Here is a 17,906-nt window from a genome sequence, read left to right as displayed (position 1 = left end):
GGCTTTTGCCCCCCTGAGCAGCACCGCTCAGCAGGGAGTGCTTTTGGAATGGAGTTTTCTTCAGCCTGGTATTTGTGCCCTTTTACTCCACGTCCCAGAGCGCTGACCTTGCAGTTGTTTCTCTCTCCTCCTTGTAAAATGTCACACTGCCTTTTTATTTGTCACTTAGGAAGAATGACTGTGTTGTTATAAATGCTTCGAGCTGTCGTTGTGACAACGGGAAGGGACATTTGTACCGCTCTCCTTTGGTGCCCTCACAGTCAACATTAAGCAAAGTTTATGATAAAACTTTGGCAAACAGTCAGGCCTTGAAAGGTGGGATGGAACGGGGAGAGGTGGCTCTAGAAATAGCACGTAGCCAAAGAGACTAAGGACCTCTCCACCTAACGCTGACCTAGAAGCAGGGGATTACTTCATTCTGCCCAGGAGCATCATCCTGTTCTGCCCACTCCACAAGGTCCGTGCCACTGTGGGAATTGCATCTAGTGTTTCTGCTGGATGGCCAGCTGGGAATATGCCCAGTGCTATGGGCAACAGCCCTGAGGCACATGTTCCCCAGTGTGTTAAGTCAGCATCCCAGTAACAGATCTTCTTGTGGTGTGTTCCCATTCGTATGGAATATTGAGAGGTGTGGAAAGTTGTACGTTACGTGTCCTGTGACTGTAGTTGGTAGGATGAGAATGCTTCTCTGGCCATATTTCTTAGATGGCAGGTGATCTGGGACTTGGTCCCACCCCTTTTCAACACAATAAACTTAATATTCAGCCTTTATATACCTGCAGTTTCCTCCAGTGTGGGATGCCTGGAAAACAGTCAGGCCTGTGCTTCTTGCCCAGCAGACTGCCTTGGTGCTCAAGCACCCTACCTTCTCCTTACTGAGGCATGCAGGGTTTCTCTTCTTGCTGCCTTATCATACATATTGTCTTCATAAGTCTTTGCTGCTTGGTCAGATTTGGTTCCAATTAATAAGGTGGTAATTTAGAGAGGAGTGTCACACAGATGGGTGGACAACCTGGTGGTAAAAGTTCCATCTCTCTAGGAAACCAAGCAAAAAATCTGCTAAGCTGGTTGCAAGTTGGTTCAACTGTGTGTCAAAATGCTGCAGGGTTGTTGAGTAGCTTTTCCTGGGTTGTTTCTAAGGTTGGACTGAAAATCTGAGCAGATAAGCTGTGCCTTGGATCCAGGAAAGGAAAAGGAGAGCATTTTGCATCAGCACTAGGCAGTGATGCTTTCAGCATGTTTGAATGTGGTGGAGGTGGTGGGGTTGGTGTTGGCAGACGTGGTACCTGCAGCACTGGGATGTGTTGCAGACCTCTCTGGGTCATGGAGCAGGAGCTAAACTGCATCATGCATGACCAGTTCCACTTGCAGGATGCAGGGAATGGCAGAAGGAAGGTTTGGATTGCAAACAAAGCAGATGCCACAGGAGGGTGGTGTTCCCTGCAAGCTCAGCAGCTCACAGGTGTCTTTGTCCAAATAGGGTAAAAAAAATGAAATTCAAACAGGATTTGTCTAGGTGATGCTTATTGAAGGAAGGCTGAAGCATGGGTATTGGAGATGTGTGAGTGGAGATGATCATGAAGAGAGCAAACAGTATAGCTTCAAAGATATCTCAATCTATTATTGATGTCTCCTCTTCATCGTGACTGCCACTCACCTGTCCCCATGCAGTAGGCAAATTCCCATGACCAAAGCAGTGCCAACATTTTAAAAGTGGTTTCCAGAGGATAAGTTGAGCTCAAAAAACCTCCAAGTGACTTACATCAGCCAAGAACCAGAAAATAACTTTCCCCAAACCTGCCAATTCCTTGACACCTTGCAGTGTAACTCCAAGGCAGGGTCCCTGCTCATGAGAAGTGATATTCCTTAAACCTGGGGCTGGATCTAAGCTGCCTGGCAGCGTTTCTTCTCAACAGCCCAAAATCCACATGAGGTATCCCTTTCCCTAGCAGCGTTAGGGTGAGTTCAGGCATGGGGCTTGCTGGTCTGGGAGCTGCAGGAGAACGTAATTGTTCTGCATCTGGTTCCACATGTTGAAGATTATCACAGTTCAGCAAGAATGGGTTTCATTAAACTTAAAATCAGGCATAGAAACTCTCATTTAAATAAGAAGTGATTGAGAGTTGTAACTTCCACTTTAAGTGCATCTCCAATCATTTATTTTTTATACTATGCCACAGTCACTGTTTAAATTATTAAAAGCAAGAAGTAAAAAGCTTCTCAGGAGATAGAAATGGATTAGATTAAAATTAATCTGACATAATCCTTTCTCTAAAACTGCTGATTCAGTTTGTGCACAAGTTTATCAACATATTTGAGCATAAGGGATAAGGGTAAATTCTCCCCTAAGTTGTGGGCTTGGTGTTTGTGACAGGGTGCAGAGCACACAGAGCTGTTTCAGTTCAGAAATTAATGAAATTCCAAATATTCCCAATGACACACACCGAGCTCACTTTGGATTGACACTAACTGAGGCACTGCAGTTGATGTATGTGATCTGCCTCATTTCAGGAGGGATGGGGTTTGCAAACAGGACTTGAAAAATAAGGTCTTAGGTGAGAACAGACTTCAGCACAGGCATTCAGACCCAGATTTTCAACCGGCACAGGTAATTTATCACCTTTGGTGTCAGCAAGCTTTCTGCCCCTCACCTGCCATTGTTGCACGTTTGTACCCCAGCTGGGCTGTCCCAGACAGGCAGTGAGGTTGGGACACCTGGGTTCTGGTATTCTGGACTCCCTGGTATAAAAAAGACAGGGTTGTCCTGGACAATCCATAGGAGGCTATGAAGATGATTAAAGGACTGCAGCATCTCCCCTGTGAGGAAAGGCTGAGTGAGCTGGGGCTGTTCAGCCTGGAGAAAAGAAGCCTGAGAGGGGATCTGATCAATGGGTATCAATATCTGAAGGGTGGGACACAAGGGGACATGGCCAGCCTTTTTTCAATAGTTTGTGGAGACAGGACAAGGGGCAATGGACTCAAGTTGGAGCACAGGGAGTTCCCCACCAATATGTGAGTGTGATGGAGCCCTGGGACAGGCTGCCCAGGGGGTGTGGAGTCTCCTTCTCTGGAGAGATTCCAGCCCCGTCTGGATGCCGACCTGTACAACTTGTCCTAGGGACCCTGCTTTGGTAGGGGGTTGGACCCAGTGATCTCTGGAGGTCCCTTCCAACCCCTATGATTCTGTGAGTCTGTGAACACATGCTGCCCACCCAGAGAGCTGGAAGGGAAGAGGCTTAGCTCTCCAGTAAAGACCTTGGAAATACCAAAATAATAAGGAACATGACATTAATGGATTTTTTATTTATCAGTGACAGCTTGTGACATCTTTAAAAAGGAATCATCTGTGTGCTAGGCATGTGGTTTATTCCCCTGTTCAGTTGCAGTCGCCACTAAATGAAGATTGAAATGGTATTGGAAGGGGGTAGAGCGGCAGGGGCTGGCTAAGGATGAGTGAAATCTGTCTGACAGGATTCAGTCGATAGGCATTTATCTGAAGCTGTAACATCTCGTGATCTCTTTATAAAATAAATTAGAGAGCTGAGTTGAACTCTCAGGCTCTGCTAACCATGTTGCTACCACCCTTACCCTCTGTCCCGGTTTGGACTGGGATAGAGTTAATTTTCTTCCTAGCTGCTGGTATGGTGCTGTGGTTTGGAATTAGGATGAGAATGATGTCAGTAACACACAGATGTTTTAGCTGTTGCCAAGCAGTCAAGGACTTTTCAGGTTCTTGAGCAGGCTGGGGGCACAAGAAGCTGGGATGAGACATGGCCAGGACTGCTGACCCCATTGCCCAATGGATATTCCATACTGTACACCATCCTGCTCCATGAAGAACTGGGATGTTGGCCGGGAGGTGGGGCATCACTTGGTTTCTATGTTCTTTATTATTACTGTTGTTGTTATCAATATCATTATCTTCCCATTCTCTCCTATGAATCTGTATTTAGCTCAACCCATGAGTTCTTTTTTTCCTGATGCTCAACCCCATCCCAGTCTGGGGCGGCAGTTGAAGGACCAGGTTAAACCAGCCAGGCTGAAGCTCAACACCCTCTAAACCTGGGTTTAGCTGGTCTCTTCAGACAAAGCTCTCAGCAGTGCCTAGGGAGGCTGATCTACTTTCAGCATCCTTGAGGTGGTCACAGCAGAAAGCATGTTGTTCACACAAACGCCGTATTGATCCATCTCCATGTCTGCAGTGAAATTTGGGGTTCCAGGTCCCTGGATGCACACGCTGCTTTGTTGAAGTCGTTAGTCCTGGATGCATGAGCACCCCTTCCTGTGAGGGGATGTTTGGTTGTTGGAAAATTAACGGGGGTATTGTTTTTAGCATTTTGTGTTCCCTGATACACACAGAACGTCTAATTATTATGTCTGTAATGATGTTTCAGCTGGTAGGTAGCAAAACACTGTTTATCCATCAAATACACAAAGAGAATGTTTCTTTTCCTGTGTACTACAAGCGAGGGTCACAGCATCCCACAGCAGTGCCTGTCCATGCTGAGATCCCCCCTAAAGGACGTGCCACCCACACTGCTTGGGCAGATATTTCAACCTTGGAGTTGATCATAATATTAATTCACTGCAGTAAGAAAATTCTCTGCAACCAACTTTCTTTTTTTAAAGGTTTGATCTAATCTCTTACAGCTACAGTAAGAGGCTGATCAAAGGTAGTGAAAGCTGGTATTAAAGGATTAGCTAGGTCACATTGAAATATGTTTTAAAACAAGCCCAGGGACCTTTAGCTTTGCTGAAGCAAGTGCACAGAAAAAAAAAAGAAAAAAAAAAGATGATTTTTAGGCTGTCTCTGACTTTAAACAGAAAACAAACTGAGGGATTAAATCTGTGAGTCATTCCTTAAGGTGATATGTGTAGCACTTTACGTAGAACAAGCCTGGAGACTGTAAGCAAAGGTTGAATCTTGCATAGCAAAAATGCAGTGCAGAATTAAAACCCAGTGGAAGCATCATTTATGCACGTGCTCAGCCTCCAGAATATTTATTCCCATTTGATGTTTGCCCATAAGTAATTAGCAGCTTCAGCCCAGCCCCCTTTATCTTTTTTTTCTGGCTGATCTCTCCTCTTTCTCCTTTCCATTTGCTACTGACAGTATCTGCCACAGAGGTACTTTATCTCTGGCTGTCAGGTGAAGATGAGTGTTTCTTTGGAAGGATGTTGATGCCATTCACTGGACCATATCAAGCTGTTATTCTGAGTTTTAACCAGCATTTCCTCATTGAAATCAACTTGCAGAGAGGGCATCATACAGATCTATACATTGCTCAGTGGGAAAAGCTGTGAAATCATCTGGGCTGGAATCGGTGTCACAGGAGACCAAGCGTGTGTCTCCAGAAGTACGGTGTTGTGTGATTAGGAGGGGTAAAGGTTGTAGTGAATATACAGCTGTGTATGGATGTGTCAGTGCTTTCTGCACTACTGCTCTTTTTTACGGCTGGCTTGCTGTGGTTACTACCACGTTACACCTCATGCTTGGTAAGAATTTCCTGAAATCTGTGTTTCACCCTAAATCTGGTGCCAGGACTATTTGTGGTGCTCCTTTATGCCTGGGGTGGTGCTGTCTCATTCCAGAACTCCCCATCAGATAATTTCCCAGGGGAAGGTTCCTTAGCAGAAATAAGCTTTTTGATTTACAATTCCCTTTTTCAGTGGGTATTTCTCCTGGCAGGCCCAGCAAGCCAACTTCGGGAGTGTCGGAGTGGTGGTGTTCAGTGTTGGGATGGGGCATGGCCAAGGGGGGTTGGCTCATCGCACGGAGCCTTGGCCAAGAGCAGCTCCATCACTGTGGGGTTGAGCCTTACTCCAAAAGTTCATTCCAGAGGTGTGTGAATCCAAGAGGCATCAAATCTCCCCCTGAGCAGGGTTCACCCATTTCAGTAAACACCAAACCTGCTTCCCAAAAGGTACTATAAGCCAGTGTGACAAATATAGGTTGGGTTGGTTGGTGGGTTTTCATTTTAAGCAGGACCAGGTTGAGCTGGAAATATCCCTAAGACAGTTTATGAAGTTTGTCAGACAAGAAACCTTATTGTTTCTTCCCAAACCTGCCACCCACAAGCGATGTGGGCACGGGACAGTGTCTGCTGCCCATCAGGTGGCTTTGAGACGGGTTTGTGTATTTAACTGTAGTAAATACAACAGCACAGGGCTCCATCTCATAACATTTTCTATTCAGTCATAGATAAAGGCTGCTGTTGATTTTTCTCCCTGAGGAAACTTGAAGTTAGAATTTCATCAGAACCCCTGATGGCACAGTGCAACACTCATTAACGTTCCTTCCCGGTGCCACAGCAGCCGGCGTAGCCAGCCATCGACTGGGGATGGAAGCTGTTTGCAGGAGATAAGCCAGGGCAATTGTGTACAGCCATCAAATATTTAACTGTTTTAGAGATACAGAAAAATGGAGATGCAGCAGATATGGGTGATTATTGATTAGGCTCCAGGTAATGAAGACCTCTCACCTTTTTAATTACCCATACGTGAAGCTCTACACAGTGGGCACGCATGGAGTAGCAGGGTTGGGAAGCAACCACAGCCTTCCACATGCTGCAGCTGCCGTGAGGGTGAGTCTGACACAGGACTTAGATGATTAGTTATTGTTGGAGGTTTGCAAAAGTCTTGCTGTGCTAGTTGTGCCTGGGGCTGGAGAGATGACCTCTCAGGCTGTTGGTTGCCCTCCACAATCTCACATCTTTGTGATGATTCCCATCATCACCACGTTGCCACTGACATTGGTGACTAGTGGCACTTTCAGGCTAAGTTAAATTCTGTAAAAGGATTTGCTAATATTAGCAGAGTTGAAGGGCACATACTTCTTCCCATCCCATCTGGCAAGGACAGCACACTTGGTGTGCAACTGGCTGGCTGCTGAGTAACTGCATCGTCAGGTTTAGCGTAGCTGAGGGTTCATCCAAAAATGAATTATTAACTTTAGATTAATCTCGTTCATTATTCATTATTCTTTTTATTAAAACTTGCATTCGAGGCACAGAAGCTGTGCTGTTAACGTAGCTGGGCGGCCTTGTGCGATGGAAAGGCTGGAGCACGGAGTCAAGGGGAGAATTACTGAGTGATGTTTGTATCCAGGTTGATTCCCTTAAATTATTCACCAATTATTTAAGAAAAGAAGATAAAAAATTGATCCAAAGTGCTAGCAGGGCAATGAAATGGTCTCTAGGCCCACCAAAAAAAAAAATCTCCACGTGGTGCATAATTCATGCAGCTTTAGTATTAAAATAAAACCATGAAAGAGAAAAATGGCCACAGACTCCAGAAACTGCAGAGCAGCTGCCAGGAGGTGACTGGTATGGGTGGAGAGGAGCTTCATCGGGTTGGGTAGGGCCACGTACATGGTGTGTTGGGCCAGGGGGATTCACCTTTCCCTGAGAATCCTTTCTTTTTTGGGCTCTCACTGTGTTGTGGTACATCAAGCCTCCTCTCCAGCCTGTGTCATGCTATCCATGGGCTTGTGGATGTTGATTGCTTACTCAAATCACAGTGAAATCTTGAAATTCTGAATGTCCCCCTGCAAGCAGTCAGCAAAATGTAGTGAGTGAGGTGAGAAAACAGGATGAAATCACAGGACACTCATCAGATAATCAGTTCTGCTTTATCATTGCCCAAACTTACTGTAACCATCAGAACACCCAGTAGTACCACTCAAGAGAAATTTGAATGCTGAGGAATGCAAGCAATCAGAGCAAGGAAAGAAAAGCCTGCCGAGTGCTCTGCAAAAATGGGTCACTTGGATGAAGTTTGCACAACACTGATGTTGACAGAGGCATCATCCACTCGAGCCCATTGCAGGGTGGTAATAAGGGGGCTGTACCACAGTCATGTCCTGACAGAGCGAAGTCTTACATCAGGGTTCCTCACAGGTGACTGGAAAGGGTACACACAGCAACACAGAGCCAAAAAACTGTACTAAGTGTCTGTACTAAACCATATAAAAGCATAACATTTGATCCAGTCCCTTGCTGCCTCCAGTTGCGGTGCAGTAGCTGAGGGCTGAAGGGAAGAGCTTCTCTTCAGTAAAAACTCCCTCCAAGCTGGGTATTGCTGTCGGCTGTATCTGGAAGGGCCCCATTTATGAAGGAAGGCAGGGCTATGGAGTAAGGCAGCCAAACTTCAGTGCTTCCCATATCTTATGAGTAAGAATAAATTGCATTTGGAAAATAAAAAAGTAATAATAATTTTATGGAGCTATGTGATCAAGGGAAAAAAACACAGACCTAACTCAGAGCTGCGTTCACCGTGTCTGGGTTTAAATTGTCATGTATAATATGCTGGGATGAGCCTTGCCTTTCATTTCAAAATGCCTCAAAATTATCTCCTGCTCTTCCAGAATGCTGTAGCACTGCAATTATAATTCGGGTTGCTTGGGACTGTTACGAAGGGAGGGGATTCTTGATTTCCTATTTGTTTCTTGCCAAGTGTAATGAACCATAATTTTGGTGCATCAAGATTTACAGGAAATGCTGGAAATCTTTTGTTTCACGCTGCAAAACGGTTCCTGCCTGTCTGAGTTGAGAGTGACATAGTAGGTGATAATACAGAAATTATAGGAATCATTAAAGATTGGATTAATCTCTGTAACTTTCAGTAATGCCTATAAAAAATAATAGTGTATTGTACCACACTGTTCTTATTAGAAATGATAAATGATCCCCATTTTTTTGTCTAATACTAATTTAAAATTTTCATTCTTCTATTCAGCTTTATGGTTACCATAATCTTGATGTTTTAATAGCTTTTCCTATAATAGTTACAGAGACCTTTTTAAGTGGGAGCCCTGATGTTATGGAAGAGACTTAAAAAAAATCAAAAAGAAAGGATTTCTGGTACTAAAAGGCAAAAGACAAGGCAAAGACAAACTAGTGCCTATGTGACAAGACAGAAGACCAGAGAACATTGTTTTGGCAATGCATATGGTCTAATTATAATAATTACTCATAGCAGAGTTTCTGTTTGGCTTTCAGTAACAGTTTTTACCACTTACTGTCATTTAGAGGAAAGTTTAAAATTTTACAGTGTCTTTACCTTTGTTTCTGGTCCCGAGCAGAGAGTATTCTGGGGGCAGAGCTGGAGAGACTCGTGGTTTCATAGTGTTTGTCATCAAAAGCTCTAGAGAAACAATGAGGTCTGTGTGTGATGAGGAGAGGTGGACCCAAGCTGCATGCTTTTCTGAGAAAAAACCCACATAAATCCAGAAAAAAAGGGCTTATCTTCAGCATCTGAAATCTATAGTCAGGGGCCATGAAGATGATTAGAAGGCTGGAGCACCTCCGCTATGAAGAGAGGCAGAGGGAGCTGGGCTGGTTCAGCCTGGAGAAGAGAAGGCTGTGGGGGGACCTCATTGCAGCCTTCCAGTCCCTGAAGGGAGCAGAGGAACAGGAGGGGAATCAGCTTGTTAAAAGGGTGGATAATGGCAGGACAAGGGGGATGAATTAAAGCTAAAGGAAGGAAGGGTTAGATTAGATATATGGGGGGAGTTTTATACAGAGAGAGTGGTGAGAGACTGGAACAGGCTGCCCAGAGAGGGGGTGGGTGCTCCATCCCTGGGGGTGTTCAAGGCCAGGTTGGATGGGGCTCTGTAGATTCAGGCCTGGAGGTTGGTGGCCCTGCCTGTGTGCATGAAAAAGACTTCATGCAGTCAGTAAAGCAAGAAAAGGTTTGGGGTTGAATGTCTTCATCTGGTGGTGGCTCCAGCCAGGATGCACAACCTGTCTGTACCAAAAATGGACAAGTGACTTCTCCATTCTCCTGTCTTTGCTGATTATTGTTATATCATTATTGATCTTATTCTGATCTATCTTGGATATCCAGACCATCAGGGCAGTGAGGAGAAGTAGAGTATCGAGGTACAAGACAGGTCTTTACAGTGGATGACCGGGTGGGAGTGGAGATTCTGCTTGTCCTTGCCAACAGCAACCAGGAGGCAGAAATCTTCAGGTGATACTCAGTGTCTGAGACACCTGCTTGAATGTGCTTTAAGGGGCAATTAAAAGCATTGTAAATTAGGCAAAATGACATGAAAAGGTCTCTGAACTAGAAAGGAGAAGTTTGTAATAAATTCCTCAAGGATGTAGAGTCTACTGTGTAATTAGGGAACCACGACTTGCTTGTTCCTGCTCGTTCCTTGTGCTGCCAGACTCCTTGTGTGTAACTGGGATGAACGTTCGATCCCACACAGTCACCAGGAGCCCTCTCAGGCTGCGCTGTCAGTGTCTGTTTACACAGTTGTTACAAATTGCCGATGGGATGTGAACTGTCTATCACTTCCAGAGCAATTAGCATGTGAAACCTTATCAAAAGAAACCCGTCAACTTTGAAAAGCCATAAATATTGCACTAGGATCTCTAAGGAAATCAAAGTGAGTTTGATAGAGTATTTATTTACATGTTGCTACCGGAGGAAATGCACTCCTAGATGCTCCAGTCGGGGTTATTCCCTGTGCTTTATATTCCATTAGTCCCAGGTTGTTTCAGAGAGGGGGAGAGAGAATTATCCAGTTGTTTCCAATATTATATAGCAATAATGAACTGCAAGTACCTAAGGCTGTGTAATTTGGGCAGTTGTATTTTTCTGGACAATGATTTCTTGTGATGAAAGGCAGGCAGAGCTGTAACATCAGATCTTCATTGTATTCCTCAGTTTTATGAAGTCAATATTTGAAGATGGCTTTTGGGGAGATTTTGATCTTTTGGGGAGATTTAGGAGAAATAGGTCACCTTTAGTTCCCCCTACTTTGGGTTGCTCTGTGTGGAGGATTCTTAGGTCATCACCATCTGGTGCTTTCTTTGGTTGACCTCTTCACTATTGCAGGACGTTGCGTTTGCCTCCTCTCCTCTGACCTGCTTACCCAGGGTTTCTAACCTGGCACTCGGCTCTGAGGACATAAGAACTCAGTATTTTATCTACAGCAGAGGCTTGGAAAAGCTACTGCAATGATTGTAAGATTGGAAAGCCTGTCTTGGAAACAAAGGCAGAAGGGCTCTTGATGGCTCTCACCAGGCAAGAACTCTTTAAGCTAAAGACATCATTAGCCCAGAAACACATAGCTATAGACTAGTAATGAAAATATTTAACCTGGAAATTAGAGGGTTCTTTGCAATTACAGTAATTCCAATCTACAACAGAAACACCAGAGCCAAAAGCTTTGCTGCTTCTGAGATCTATTAGTGCATGGGACTATTTAACCTCCCAGGAAGGGTAGGGCAAGGCAGAGGTTATTGATCCAGAAAATCCCTCCCAATTCTGTTTTTTTCTGAGGAATGGGTGGTCAATTCACCACTCCAACTGCAAAATGTTGTCTTATTGCAGAGCTTGGGGGGCTTTGGTGGAAGCCTGCTCTGTGGAGATGCACTTGAATTTAAATGCCTCTGTGTGTTCCAGGGCAGTGATCTTTATTTGCCTATTGCTGGATGCTTCTGGAGGAACAAGATAATTGTTCACCAAGAGTAAATTAAAAAAAAAAACAAACCCACAAGTTAACTACTTGCAGAAAATAATAAGCCAGCTGAGAAGTGGTACCTTGTTTGCTCCGAGTATCCTCTTGACATCAGCATGAGGTTACTTATAATTAGATGCACATGTGTAAATACGATGATTAGCTATTCCCACATAAACATAATTATCATATCTTCCCAAAAGTCTAAGCAAGCATTTTATAATCCCATGGTTTAAAATAAATAAATAAACTCCAACAATCTGCATTCAGCCCCTCATATGTGTAAACAGTGGAGCACGAGGGCAGAATATGTTTTCCAAAGTACCTCATAGTAGTTGAGGTCAATTACAGTTATGACTCATTAGAGTATTAAACTAAGAATATGCTTTTTAGTATAATTAGTGTTGCCTTCGAAGACTCAGATTCACTTTAGTTCTTGAAGCATTTTCAGGGTGTTGGGGCATTACGCTGAGGCAAACACAGTAGGGTTAGGTGGCATTAACCTCACTTGCAAACTCTGCAACTGCTTGCAGCATCTCTCCCTTATTTTTTTCTCTCTCAAATAACTTCTGAAGATGTCTTATAAAACACAGAGTGTTATCTAATTACTCATATAGAAGATTACAGCTGCTTAATTTAGTGTTTGGGGTTTTTGCTGATTCAGAAGTTCCAAAGGAATGAAACATACAGTGTGTGATAACACGGCGCGGCACATCCTCCTCCCAACTGTCTTTAAAGGGAAAAAGCATTGATAAAAGAGAATAAAATCATGAGTCAGGCTGAAACACTCGTGACAATAAGGTGAGATTCTTGTAAAACACATTATATTCTGGATTGGAAGAGTGTGAAGGAGCAACAGGAGTATTAGATGTGTGTGCAGGCACAGGAGTATCACGGTTGGAAAGCTGTAAAGGTGGGAATTTGCAAAATGCTAGCCTTTTTATCATTTCATAATTAAAATAATGTGGGGGGGCTTTAGCTCTGACTTTGGATGGAGCCTGGGATCAGACAGTGCCCCATAGGGACACACACCCAGTCACTAACGCTGGTGGTACCTTGTGCTTCTAGAGCTCACCTACGCGTGGATCTTCAACGAGTACCCGACCTTCGTACACCAGGACAATCGCCGCTTCGTTTCGCAAGAGACTGGGAACCTGTACATCGCCAAGGTGGAAGCTTCAGACGTGGGCAACTACACGTGTGTGGTGACGAACACGGTGACCAACAGCAGGGTCCTGGGTCCCCCCACCCCGCTCATCCTCAGGAACGACGGTAGGACTTAGGGGAGGAGTGTTAGGGGCTGGGGTCAGAGTGTTTGTTGTGTCTTCTTTGACTGGCTGTCACCCAGAAATCCAGAAATGGCCTGAAATGTTTATGTCAGGGTAGAGGGAGAGATTTTCCTCTTCATGTAGATTCGTTGAGGCTGGATGCCTCTGCTTTAGCCGTCATTCAAAGACAGTGGTGGAGGGGCGATGTTTGATGCTGGGGCGATGCTTGATGCTGTAGCCAAAGTTGCTTTTCCCACCACTGGACTATTAAGCAATAGTTATAAAAAGTAAAAAACACAAACCTAAGCTGGTGATACTTAGCAAAAGACAGGAAATAAAATAGATTTTAGAGTTGGGATATACTCTGGTTTTTCTCATGTTACACAGCCCAAAAGTGAACAAAAGCACTTTGTTGTTTCGGTAACTGTTAGCTCAGGCTGTGTTTCCCAGCAGAATTGGTGCTATTTTTAGTAGCCTGTGGAATAACACAAAAAAAAATCAAGAAGAAAGCAAAAGAGAACTTCTAAATTTATACAGACAATTGATTTCGTATCGTCATCATTTTTGAGTAGATAAGAAAAACAAATCTGCATGTTAATTTGCAATTAAAATTAATTAAATTTTATCTGTTGAAAGAATAACAGCTAGGACATTTGTTCTAGAAATAGAAAAGCTTTATTAGAAACTTCTCCTGGAAGGTCCATTGTCACGCAGTGGTATTTGACAGACTTTCCTTGCTAGTAAAACAGGGGCTCGTAGCTGCCAGCCTCCTGCCCACAGCTGTCCCCTTCACATTAATACAGCTCCCATGGATGGGGAGGTTGGAAATCTTGTTGGGAATGAGGAAGCAGGGTGGTTAGGCTGGGATGAGGGGGAAGACAGCTGCTTTTCCCTGCCACAGGGGAGGCTGCATGTCCGCAAACACAGCGACAGTAAATCTGTCCCTTGGAGTCCAGAGTAAGTCACCCACTGTATGAACAGTAAAGCAGAGTGTTTAAATTTGTCTCATACCAACGCTTCCAGTGTTGAAGAAGAAATACCTTGAAGTATTACATTACCAGGACTTTTATCCAGCCCTCACCTAGCCTCAAGTGCTTCCATTTATCACAGTCAAGCTTGATGTCTGGTTCTGTTGGGAGCTGGGGCTGATGCTGGGATGATTGCTGGGCGGCCTGATTGTGAAGTGCCTGGCCAAGGGCTTTACCCCAGCGCATCGCTCCTCCGGGCGCTCCACTTTATTTACAGGGACCCATCGCCTTCCCCAGGTAATTCACAGGAACATTTGCTGCTTCCTTTGAAGTACACTCTGCTGTTTATTAAAGATATGAAACTAACTGAACCTCTGAGGAGCTGGGGAATGCGTCCCTGAGTTAAAGGGAAAGGGTGCTGTTGCATCAGTAGAGCCAGAGAGGGCTGTACTCAAGAGCTGAACACGGGCTTGATGTGTTGCACTCCTATCACAGGCAAGTTTCACTTTAAAAATCAGCAGGTCTCAGTTCTTCATTCTGCACAAAGTACCCCAATAAAATGGGAGTGTAACATACTATCCCACTTGGAAAGAGAAAAGGCCTAAGTTGCTTCAGAAACGTGAAGGAGTTAAATGTGAGGCACATCATATTTCCACTGGCAAATGTGTCTTTCATCTTCTGTATTCATATTTGAAATGTCCAGTATATCTTAATGTATATGACATGCTGTTTTCCTTACAATACTTTATCATTGAATTAGCAGGCTTAGAGGCTAGCTCATCAACAATTAATGTTTCGGTTCCATTTAATTTCAATTAGTTAAGTGGGGGGAAAAAACCAAAATCATAATGTACCTCTGCCACCTGATTTATGTGTAGGGAGATGCTGCTCTTGGCTGCAGCCCCGGGGTGGGCAGCAAGGTGCTATGTCTGTCTGCAGGGGTGAGAGTGCCATGTCCCCCAGCAGCTCCCAGGTCACAAAGGGGTTGGTGCAGCTCTGAAGCCCATCAGCGCGGGGCTGGAGGTCTGGTGTACCAGCCAGGATGGACCGACCTCCTCCAACTTACTCAGATTGTCTGTTGCTACAAGGTTTGAAGTTACTGCCCGGTTGGCTTCGCATTGAAACACTATTAGGTGAATTCTGAAAAAATCCAGGTACTTTGCAACAATCTCCTCCTTGTGAAATTTCAGATTTTCTCAAAAATCAAAGTTCTTTTTAATCTGCAAAACACTTTTGCTGTTGTGCAGACTTAATTATGAGTTTCTGTAGTTTATACTCAGCCCCGTTACTTTGAAAGGAACAAACACTGAAGTACGATGCTATCTATAAGAACTAAGAATAGTATTCTTAGTATGCATGTATTTGTTTTGTTTTAATTACTTCACACAGCTAAAGAGAGAAGACTTTTTTTCTTTCATGCTGGAGATAATCTTTCACTCCAGAACTTTAAAACTTCCCGATTCTGGAGCTGCAGGAAGAAACCGGAGTTCAGACACTCACGGTTTGGCTGCCCTTGTTGCTGTTTGATAGCACGAATTTCAGTTGCTTTAACAGATCCATGTGTGAGTTGCGTGGTGGGTGCTCTTTCCTGTACCCAATGTTCAAACCTCTCAATCAAATCCATGAGCAGCTCTCCAGTGCAGACCTGGCTGTGTAGGGCAGCATGTGCTGGGCTGGAACATCACCCACGAGAACCCCAAGGTTTCTTTTCACAGTTCTTCTTCAATTTAGGGCAGTAATATTTTTTTTGGAGACTCAATTGTGAATCACGTAGGCTTTTTGCATCAAATACCTGCCGTCTTTGTTGTGGTTACTTTACTTGAATGCAATCATCCTGGAAAAACAGCTTTCCAGCCTGGTGGGTTGTGTTTTTTTCTTCTCTGAAGCACTGCTTGCTTTACAATGCCAGGCTTTTGAGCTGTAATCTGTAAAAGGAAAAGATCCGGGGCGTAAGGGAGGAAATCGGATCCTGGAGGCAGATTGCTTTCCCCACCTGTGCCTTTTGTGCTTCTCTTTGGCTTGTTTTCAGCTGTGAGACTCCAGAGTTACAGATCTCCTGATGCTGTTTGCAGCGGCTGGTTATAGCCAGCGGTACCTGCTCTTGTCGGCAGAACACGGGCGCCTTCCCTGTCACGATGCTGTGGAAGCAGAAGGTGCTTCTTATCCCATTAGTTATCCTCAGACAGCTTTTCCTCCTTGGAGAGAGAAATGTCATAGAGGGTTATAGGGTGGTGGTAGGGACAGATGGTGCTGAGGCAGCTGTGGTGGTCAGTGCGAACCCAAACTCTGCATCCGTGGACAGATGGTATGTGGTAATGATAAATACAGTGTGCAACGTATGGAAATACAGTGTACAACCTATGGAGCAAGCTGGGAAAAGGATGTTGTTCCTCTGTCCCTCTTAATTCGCTCCCACAAACGCATGCAGTCACCCCCTGTTTAAATATCTTCCTGTAGCTGTAAGGCTTTGTGGCAGTGAGGATGCTGGCAGTGCAGGTGGATAATAAACAATTTAAATAGGATATCATGTAAGTGCAGCAGTGCCCAAAACAGCACAGTGCTGGTTTGGGACCTGTCCTCCTGACACCTGCACCCGTATTCCACCACAGGTCCTTGGGAACAACGAGCAAGCAGCTCTGCCTTTACACTGTGTAAGTGCCAGTGTATAGCAGAGATAATGGCTTTCCATGTTTTCCAAGGTACTGAGGTTGGGTTTAGCTTGTGTTCTGCAAGGATGGGAGTTAGTCCTGACTGTACCAGTTGGCACCAGTTGTGGAGAAAGGGTTTCTATGCTGTATTCATAAATAGCTGAATGTGTGTTGCACCAGAGGCTGGGACTGATCCTAAATCCTGCAGTGGGGTGTCCCCGAGGACTGTAGCAGCTCAGGCAGAAAAAGGATGTAAATGTGAACCACTCTTTCCCAACCAAGCAGCTCAGCAGCTCCCTGTGGGAGAGAGGGAAGGAAGGGAACCAGCCTGCACTGGTATCTCCTCTGTTTACTAAACCAGTATCCATCGCCTGGCAGGACTGTCCTGTCCCCATCGGGGCCACAGACTGTGTTCCCTGGAAGGGCAGCAGGTCCCTGGGGTGCCATCACCACTGCTGCCGCAGCACCCTTGGGACCCTGCAGGCCATCCCAACCCCGCAGCAAGCACCAGCCTGTTAGGGCACCCATGGGTTCACAGCTGCTGCTCAGACAGTTCCATGCTTCTCGTCAGAATGCACTCTGGGTTGTTTTTTTTTACATCAAAATTAAAACAGTGATAGTAGAAAACAACTGAAATAGTCCTGGAATAAAATTACCATCAGCAGCAGCTGTATGGGCCAATTAAACTTTAACATTTCACAGGTGTTGTCAGGAAATGCGTATCATCTCCTCCGACAAATGAGCTTGCTGCTCAATTCCTGGGACTTTCATCCAAAAGCACAGCTTTAAGCCTTGAAATTGGAAGACAAATATGAAAGCTTCTGAAATGCAAACACGTAGAGCGTCTGATGTGCCATGACACTGGAAACGTTCTCCAAGCTACAAACCTGGTGTCTATTTTAATCTTTTATTTTCTCCCCCATCCTCTCCACCTGCACAGCTAAGTCAGGTGTTAAATCACCCAGGAACAGGAGGAAAAATAGGGACCATCTGTGTGGAAATGGTCTTGGATTCAGGATAGAGATACCTCAACCACAGTAATGTTTCTCCTGCAAAGCAGAGAGGGCAGGACTCACAACATGCTGTGTGTGTGTAGGGATGTTATCACTGCAGTTGGGAGCTTTGTGATTTTTCCAGGTACAAGTCCAGATTTTTAAGTGGGTGTAGTTCGTGGTGCTGGTCACCACTGAGGCAGCAGCAGTTGCTAGAGCTGTGGGGAACAGCAGCTGGAGATGATGTCCTATGACCCCAGGTATTCTTCCCATCCTGGTCTGGGGATTCCATCCCTGTCACCCTTGGGATTAGAGCTCTCCAGTCCTGGCCTGAGGCAAAGAAATAGGAGCAGTAAAATAAATGAGCACAGACAAGGCAAAAAAAGTCATTTTTTTTCCTCCCTCCTATTCTTGTCTCCTGCTCTGCCAGGTGAATACCATATTAATAATACATCCTGCCTTAATTTCCTAAATAAGCCATTAGTGTCAAACTATTCTTTACAGCCTGCTTTGCCTAAGGGGCCGAGTTCCTGCTTCAGCAGGGCAGGAGGCACAGAAGA

At 44.8% G+C, this 17,906-nt stretch overlaps 1 protein-coding gene across 1 annotated transcript in view; it reads left to right on the top strand.

Moving 5' to 3' along the window:
* LOC311196185 (contactin-4) overlaps positions 1–17,906 on the top strand; it is a gene marked incomplete at both ends in the record, with an annotated part of 151,234 nt that overhangs the window by 58,520 nt on the left and 74,808 nt on the right. The window contains one exon of the mRNA XM_084269693.1: positions 12,539–12,742. Coding sequence (XP_084125819.1) covers positions 12,539–12,742 — 204 coding nt within the window. The remainder of the gene's footprint in view (positions 1–12,538; positions 12,743–17,906) is intronic.

Source organism: Gallinula chloropus (assembly GCF_964237585.1).
Source record: "Gallinula chloropus genome assembly, chromosome: 12".
NCBI classification, from domain to species: domain Eukaryota; kingdom Metazoa; phylum Chordata; class Aves; order Gruiformes; family Rallidae; genus Gallinula; species Gallinula chloropus.
Note: the sequence above shows the minus strand (reverse complement) of the source record. Positions and strands in the feature narration are given on the sequence as shown.